General features: G+C 37.9%; 1 protein-coding gene across 1 annotated transcript; it reads right to left on the bottom strand.

Annotated features, from left to right (window-relative positions):
• Positions 1 to 6,998: 6,998 nt before the first annotated feature.
• Positions 6,999 to 8,342, bottom strand: LOC108218787 (uncharacterized). Its single transcript, XM_064090020.1, has one exon. It carries the CDS (start codon positions 8,340 to 8,342, stop codon positions 6,999 to 7,001), a length of 1,344 nt encoding a protein of 447 aa, XP_063946090.1.
• Positions 8,343 to 8,892: the final 550 nt, after the last annotated feature.

Raw genomic sequence — 8,892 nt, 5'->3', positions numbered from 1 at the left:
AAAACACTATTTTACAGAAATGTAAATGGTGCCTTTATTCTGGTTCAAATTTATGTAGATGATATAATTTTTGGCTCTACAGATGAGAAACTTTGCAAGAAGTTTGCTAATCTTATGAAGAGTCAGTATGAAATGAGCATGATGGGAGAGCTCACCTACTTTCTTGGTTTACAAGTTAAACAAGTAAAGGAAGGTATATTCATAAATCAAACTAAGTACATCTATGATCTACTTAAAAAGTTTGATTTATTGGATTGCAAAGAAGCTAAGACTCCCATGCCAACAGCCACCAAATTAGAGTTAAGTCCTAATGAGAAATCTGTGGACATCTCTAATTATAGAGGCATGGTTGGTTCTCTTTTATATCTGACAGCTAGTAGACCAGATATTATGTTTTCTACATGCCTCTGTGCTAGATTTCAATCTGATCCTAAAGAATCACATCTTATTGCTATAAAAAGAATATTCAGATATCTTAAGGGAACACCAAATCTTGGCATTTGGTACCCTAAAGACTCTGGATTTGATCTAATTGGATATTCAGATGCTGATTTTGCAGGATGCAAAATTGATAGAAAAAGTACAACAGGCACCTGTCAATTTCTTGGTGACAGACTGATTTCTTGGTTTAGCAAAAAGCAAAATTCTGTATCAACCTCTACAGCTGAGGCTGAGTACATTGCAGCTGGAAGCTGTTGTGCACAATTATTGTGGATGAGAAATCAATTACTTGATTATGGATTAAATCTCTCAAAAATCCCAATATTTTGTGACAACACCAGTGCTATTGCTATAACTGAAAATCCAGTACAACACTCAAGAACCAAGCACATTGACATCAAATACCACTTCATAAGGGAACATGTGATGGCTGGTACTGTTGAAATGCATTTTGTTCCAAGTGAAGAACAAATTGCAGATATCTTCACAAAGCCTCTTGATGAATCCACATTCACAAGGTTGGTAAGTAAATTAGGTATGTTAAATTTCTCCTAATTTAGAGTGAATTTTTCTGTAATTTGGCAGCCAGAATTTGATTAATTTTGATTTATCAAAATTGAATTAATTATAATTCTGGATAAAATCTATAATATTTCAACTGATGAACTAGTGAAATTGTTTCAACTGATGTTTGAAACAATATCCTCCTGCGCTGTTTTTCATTCAACTGATGACATCAGTTGAAGACGCCTTCAACTGATCTTCATCAGTTGACTAGGAAGTTTAAAGAGGCGCTTATTTCATCCGTTGAAAGTATTATCAGATCTGAGCCGTTGAAATTTCTTTTGTCTCTCTCTTACTTTATATACACGATCGTGTGTGTAATTTTTGTAGAGATAAATAAGAGTAATTTCTTCTCAACGGTAATTTCTCAGCCAATCACAGCAATTTTCTGAGAAAGTATTTAAGTGTTTTAATCTATTTTCATTTCTTTTCATCTTACTCTTTCGAATTCTCAAAGCTCTCTTCTCTCTCTGTGCAAAACCAAGTTCTAATTTCTCTTCAAGCTTTCTCTGTAACTGCAATGGCACCAATGAAGAAGTACACTGCACCAAGTGGGTTTATCTATGAGAAGAACAACTTTGCGTCATTTGTGGATACTAAAGCTGTGGAGGAGAAAGAGTATCACAGGATGATGGAGTTCATCAAGTCAAGCCAGCTCTCTTATGCTATGACTGAAGCTCCCATCATCTACCATGAAATAGTTGAGGAAATGTGGACCTCTGCAGAGTTTAATAGTGAGCATGAAACTCTAACTTTCTCTGTCAATAATAAAACTTACTCTGTTAATGCTGATGTTATGAAAGCATGCTTTAAGATTCCTGAAAATACTGTTTTATCTTTGCCTAGTGATAATCAGTTGGTTAATTTACTTTATGCCATGAATTATGTTTTGCCAACTGATGCCTTAGGTAAAATAGAAAGAAGGGGTCTTAGGAGAGAATGGAGTTACTTATGTGATGCATTTATTAAAGCATTTTCTGGTAAAATTAGTAATTTTAATGCCCTTACTTCCCAGATCTTACAGATGCTTTACATGTACCTGACTAATGAATATTTCAACTTTGGTGGTTTGATGATCCAAGAAATTGGGGAGAAACTAGGTGATAAAACTGATAGACCTAGGAATATATATTATGTCAGATTTCTTATGATGCTAGCTAATCATCTCAATGATAAGCTAGTTATTACTAACAAGGAAGCCAAGCTTCCCAGTTTTGTGCAGGAAAAGAGAGTCTTTAAAGACCTCTTTAGGATGAATTTATACCCCTCCTTGGAGGTGGTGTACCTGCCAACAATGGAGGCTGGAAAGCACAAAGAGGTACATGGCTTTCCTACTACTCTCTCTCAACCCTCAACTTCTTTGCTTTCTGCTATCAGGGCTGTTGAAGAGGCCCATCAACAGCCTACACAAATAGCAAAACCCTCTAAAACCAAGTCTTCTAAACCAACCTCAGATGCCTCCCAAAAGGCATCTGTTGTAAAAACTAAGAAACACAAGCCTGAGGGGAGTGTGATTGGAGGAAGTGAGGGGGAGGGAAAGGGTGATCATCAAAGAAACCCTAAGGATAAGGATGGAGAGGTGAGTGCTAACCAGCCTAGCCACTCTGCAGTCTCCCAAAAGACTGTAGATGTTAATATGGATTTAAGCACATCCCTAGCAGCATCCTCCCAAAAGGATGTTGTTATTGAAAACAGTCCTCAGCCAAGGACACAGTCAAAAAGGGGGAGGGACACCACTTCTTCACCAATAAAAGCCTATGGGAGAAAGAAGCCAAGAAGTGACAAACTGAAGCACTCTGCACACACACAGGCATCCATTCTGGACTTCATGCCTTTAACTTCTCAAAGTCAGATTGATGTGACTCCAATAAATGTGGAGTCACAGCCCCCTTCTTCATCTCAACCAATCACCCATATTCATGATCTTACCATCTCTACTGCTCAAACACAATCCCCAACCTCCTCTGTGGATGTGGAATTAATTCACACCACACTTGTAAATTCTCCATCTTTGGATTTCATGGAGAAGCCCCCATCTGAGATTGATCATCATCATTTTGATGATTTGTTGGATCTTTCTCTTCCAATTCCTTCTTTTGTGAAAGTGTGCTCTGTGGATATACCATTAAAATCAATCACCACAGACTCAACTATCACAGCCTCTAAACCTATTTCTTCATTTTCTTCAACTGATCTCCCTCATCAGTTGACAAGTGTTTGTCCTTCAACTGATCTGCTTAACAGCTCTCATCAGTTGAAAGCATTCTCTACTCATGTTTCAACTGATGTCTCTCATCAGTTGACAACTGCTACTACTTCAATTACTTTACCTTCTTCTACAGCAGTTGATCACATGGTAGCACAAACACTTTTAGGATTGAGTGGAGTGAGCTATGGAGTGGAGAGGCAGCCTAGTGAGCTGGCAAAAGGAGAGGGTGTGGAGAGTCTGGCATTTTCTTCTAGCCAGGAAAAAGGAGAGGATATGAGTGACCCTTTAGTAAGGGTAAGTGAGGGAGAGGTGAGTTGTGTGGTGAGCCAAGGGGAGCCCTTGATGCAAGAAAAGAGAGAAATTGAGAGAAATGCAGGTGTCAGTGAAGGGTTTAGTGAACAAGAGTTTCAAGCTGAATACAGATCCATATTGGATGGTGTTTCACTAGACCCTGAGACTTTTACTCATGGAATGTCTTCCATTCAAGATTTTGCCAGATTGGACAATCAAGCAGCTGAGAGGCACCTTAATCTAATTCACACTACATCTTCTATGCTTAGAGCAAAGGAGGCATTTACAGCTCTGCCTGCCAATGCTGGAGATGATTTTCAATATGATGATAGTGATGAAGACCTCAATGATGCTCTTGAGGAATCCCTTGGTGAACAACCTACCACTTCTCTACCTTCATGGCTCTCCATGCAGTCTGCAAATGCAATGGTTGTCAGCATGGAGCTGGAAAGGCAAGCCTCCACCATTCTTCAATCACAACCTGGAAGCTCATCCTCCTCTCAAGCCATCTCTGCCACCATTGCCAGTCAAGCTTTGGAAAACCTCAAGCTTCACAAATATCAATCTCTCCACTTTCAGAAAGAGATAGAGCATCTCAATTGTCTCATTGCCTCTGTTAAGACTGATCTGACCAAACAAATTGATGAAAAGCTTCCAGCTCAGGTCAAATCAGCTATTTCTGGTTCTGAGCAAAAACAACTGCAATTGGAAAAGCAAGTAGAAGCTCTGGAAGGCAATGTCTATATCTTAAACTCTAGGATGGATGAGATGTTGCAGCATCAAAGAATTCAGACTGGACTCCTTCAACATCTTCTTCTTGCCTCTGGTGCTTCTCTTCCCAGTCCATCCCTTACACTTGCTGCTAACAAAAAGGGGGAGAAAGAATTACCAACTCCTGCAGAATTAATCAGTCAAATTCCTCCTCCTTTCCACACTGAAAGGGAAAAGCAAAAGATTGAAAGGATGAAAGAATTGGACTCCATTGCAAAGAGAGTGGCTCAATTGGGCAAGAAATCATCTACATCTTCTACAGCCACCACAGCTCAAATCTCTTTTCCAACCACAACCACAATTCTCAGGGTAATCACACCTGAGATTGTTATTCCCTCCAAGACAGAGAAGGGTGAGCCATCATTTCTGAATGAGTTCAAGCCAACTCTGTTTCCAAACAATTGTGGTTACTCCAGGCCTGGAAAAGACTCAAGCTCAATCTACTTTCCATTAGCCAGGCCTGACAAAAATGAATACAAGCTTTTGGGCCAAGAAATCAAAAGTTATAAAGATTGTGCAGATGTGGCCTTAAAGACTCATTTTGCCATCATCTACAGAGAAGGCCAGAAGTTGTTTATTGGAACTGGCCATCCTCATTACTCATATGCAAAAGCTGAAGAGGTGGCCAGAGAATGTGAAAAAGAGGAGTTTGAATCCCAACTCTCTTTAAACCAAATAGAGGTGGATGAAAGGTTTGCTATTGAGCTGGAAGAGGAGTTGGCAGCTGAGCTTTTAAATGAGGAAAGATTGCCTCTTGAATCATCTCCAAAGAAAAAGAGAGTCAAATCTAAGACTAAGATGCCTGAGGCAGCCAAGAGAAGAGAAGAAGTGCCAGAAAAGCCTATCTCAAAGCCTTCTTCTCCAATCAAGGACACCACAGTGGTACATCCAGATGTCAACTTCCATGATGAGCCAATAATGCCAAAAGAGGAGCCAGTTGACTTGGAAGATATCCCAATTCCAGCTTTTCTTGTTCAAGAACCTTCCAAGCCAAAGAAGAAAGTCAAGTCTGTTGCTAAGAGGATGGCTAACCCTCCTAAACCTCCAAAAGAACCTGAAAATCCTGATGACTATCTGATCATTGCTAACATTGAAGAAATTTCTGAGTTGGAGCTGGAGCTGGATGATCTTCAAGAAGTAAGAGGAATAGAAGCAACTTCAAAGTTACCTGAAAGATTGGTATTCTCTTACAAAAACAAGGGTGATGTCATCTGGCCTCTTCACAGAGTTCTGAATTCTGAGGGATTCAGTTCTCTAACAAAAATATATGGATCTATGAAGAGGACTGGAGGATTTACACCACCTGCAAAGCAAATGGTACTAAAGAGAATCCTTGAGATCAGGAAGGAATGGAACTCAGATGCTAGTCTACAAAGAAGGCTGAAAATTCCCTACACTGGAAAGAAAATTCATCATGAACCTACTCCAGTTATGGAATTTAGGGACAATCAAGGTGTTAGGAGATTTTTCAGACCTAAAGATCAACTCAAGGTTGCTAGCTTGAATACTCTGAAGACTCTCCAATCCAAGCTCAACAGACAAGATAGTGATGAAGAATGGTTCTACAGGATCTTTCAGAAGCAAATTAATATTCTTGAAGAAAAACTTAAGTCCAGAAGAAGAAGATCTTCTAGGAACAAGTAACTGCTCAGTCTAGAGGAGCATAATCATCTGTAATCTTTTCTAACTCTTGTATTTAAATTCTGCATTTTATTTTATTAATGTTTTTGTTATCATCAAGTGTAGAATTTATGTCTGCATCTTGTCCAGTCATAAATTGGGGGAGATTGTTAGGAATCAATAATTTTTGATGATAACATAAACATTTTGTAACATGTCTTACTTAGAACCTTTATCAAATTTCAGTTGTAATTGTTATGTTTCTTGTCTTTGGGAATTATCAACGGATGGGTAGAATAGGATGGCTAATTGTAAATATCCAATGCCATGTAATTTTATCTAAGTGAAGGATATTCAACTGATGAGATGTAACTATTCAACTGATGAAGACTGGATGATGTTTCAACTGATGAAAATCAAGCATTCAACTGAAGACAAAGTGTTCAACTGATGATGCTGAGGAATTCAACTGATGAGACTGGAACAGCATTCAACTGATGAAGTTTGTAATTCATTCAACTGATGAGCCGGGCATTCAACTGATAAAGTCAATAGCAGTTGAAAGTAACCAGAACTTTCAACTGATGAAGCAAAGAGCAGTTGAAAGTGACTAGAGCTTAAGTCTGACAAATCACATGGATCGAATTACACTAAAATAGACATGGAAGCCTAATTAGGAAAATAAAGAAGAAGCAGAAACATACTTATCTCATGCAATGCAATCTGGATCAAATCAAGATGATGGTCAAAGATGAAGACATCTCAGAAAGCATGCATAAGACAAAGTTGTGCAGCATTGTTTTTAGATTAGAGTGCATTTTGTAATCTAGCTAAAAGCTTTGTAAAACTTGGAGTATATAACCAAGTTAGTAGCATCAGTTGAACTTGTTCAAATTACTTGAGAGAAAAATCTGAGAGTTAGAACTTGTTGAGTGATGAACCAGCAGCTGTGCGAATTGTAAAACAATCCACAGATTCTTCTATATAAAATCTCACGGGTGGATCATTCAATCCACCCGTATTTTTAATACTTGGTGTTTTTCTGTCTATTGTGTTCTTAGTGTATTATTCTTGAATCTTTTAAATTTGTAAAAGATTGTATTCAACCCCCCCCTTCTACAATCTTTCTCATAGTTGGTGTAAAATAACAGTTACAAACTGGACAAGCCAATTTGCCCTTGGTGCTCCAACCGGATAACATTGCATATCCGGGAAAATCGCTTATGGTCCAAATCACAGCAGCACGTAACCTAAAATTCTGACTAGTAAACGAATCATAGGTTTCTATCCCTTCCTCCCATAACTCTTTTAACTCACTAATTAGAGGTTGCATAAAAACATCAATGTTATTGGATGGAGATTCCGGGCCAGAAATGAGGGTTGAAAGAATAAGGTTTTCTTGACGCATACATAACCAAGGAGGCAAGTTATAGTTAACCAAAATAATAGGCCAGGTGGTGTGTGAAGTATTCATTGTTCGGAAAGGATTGAATCCATCAGCAGCAACACCCAACCTTATATTCCTAGTTTCTGACGAGAAATGAGGATACCTAGCATCCATTGCCCTCCAAGTATCGCTATCAGCTGGATGTCTAAGTTTGCCATCATTTTTCCGTCCAAAAGCATGCCATGTCATAAGTTCTGCAAACTCCTCGCACATAAACATTCGTTGTAGTCTTGGCTTAAGTGGAAAATAGCGCATGACATTTTTCGGCACTTTGTGAATCAACTTCTTTGGATCATTGTTGCTGGTCCCTTCTTTTTCCACTATGTTCCACCTCGAAACACCACAAGTTTTGCAGGAATTTTCTTTTTCATTCTCACCCCAATACAACATGCAATTGTTAGGACAAGCGTGTATTTTTTTATAGTCAAGTCCTAGATCTTTAATGATATTCTTCGCAGCATTGAAAGATAATGGTATGTGTGCCTGTGGAAAAGCTTCCCTTATCAACCCTAGTATATCCCCAAATCCCGACTCTGAAATCCCATGAGCACACTTTAAGGAATAAAGTCTCACGATAAAACTTAATCGCGAAAACTTTGCACAGCCTGGATACAAAGGCTGCTTTCCCTCCTGAACATGGCGAAAAACATTTTTGACATCATCATTTGGTCCATTAGTCCGATGCAGCATCTCATCTAGGGTATCTCCAAAATTTATGTTGGTTTCACAATCTATCAGATCTTCACTATCTCTATCAGATCTAAGTGAAACCTCATAAACCCAATTAGCATATAATGTGGATGGACCACTGCATATAAGATGATTGTAGATCACATCTGCCCTATACCACTTGCGGTTATTACAATTCTTGCAAGGGCAGGTTATTTCATCACCTACGGAAAATTTGGGGAATGCATTTTGAATGAATGCCTCTACCCCACTAACGTATCTCTCACTAAACTTAGGAAGATTTATCCAGATAGTTTTCTCGTCGTCCATAACTACAAATAAGAATCATAGAAATATTATAATATACGTTGAATATTATAACAAGATTATCAATGAAAATTGCTGTTAAGGACCTTGTATAAAGTGTAGTATAAAACTTAAAAGTTAGACCTGGAACTCATATGACTATATACATGATTCTTATGTCCTGTAGGTTCTGGTATATATTAAGTCATTAACATACATATGCCTACACTATATAACCTATACGTAATATCTATATAATCACTCAACTTAATTACTAACAGTTCATAATCCTCACCTAAAATACTTAAACATAATCCTCAACTAAAACATGGCATAATACATATAAACAGAGGATATAAAATGTTAAAATAGAGCATATAAACACAGAGCATATAAACATTAAAATGAGCACAATACAGAGCACACAACATATATATAAACTTTAAATCTAGTTGATGATTCCTAGTATCTCAACTAAAGCACCAGAATATATAATCACAAAACACAAAAAACACAACTACTTACATATAAATATTCCTAGCACAACTGAGAAGCACAAAACTAAAAAAAAAAT

This window comes from Daucus carota, chromosome 3, assembly GCF_001625215.2.
Source record: "Daucus carota subsp. sativus chromosome 3, DH1 v3.0, whole genome shotgun sequence".
NCBI lineage: Eukaryota > Viridiplantae > Streptophyta > Magnoliopsida > Apiales > Apiaceae > Daucus > Daucus carota.
This window is presented reverse-complemented; position numbering and strand designations above follow the sequence as displayed.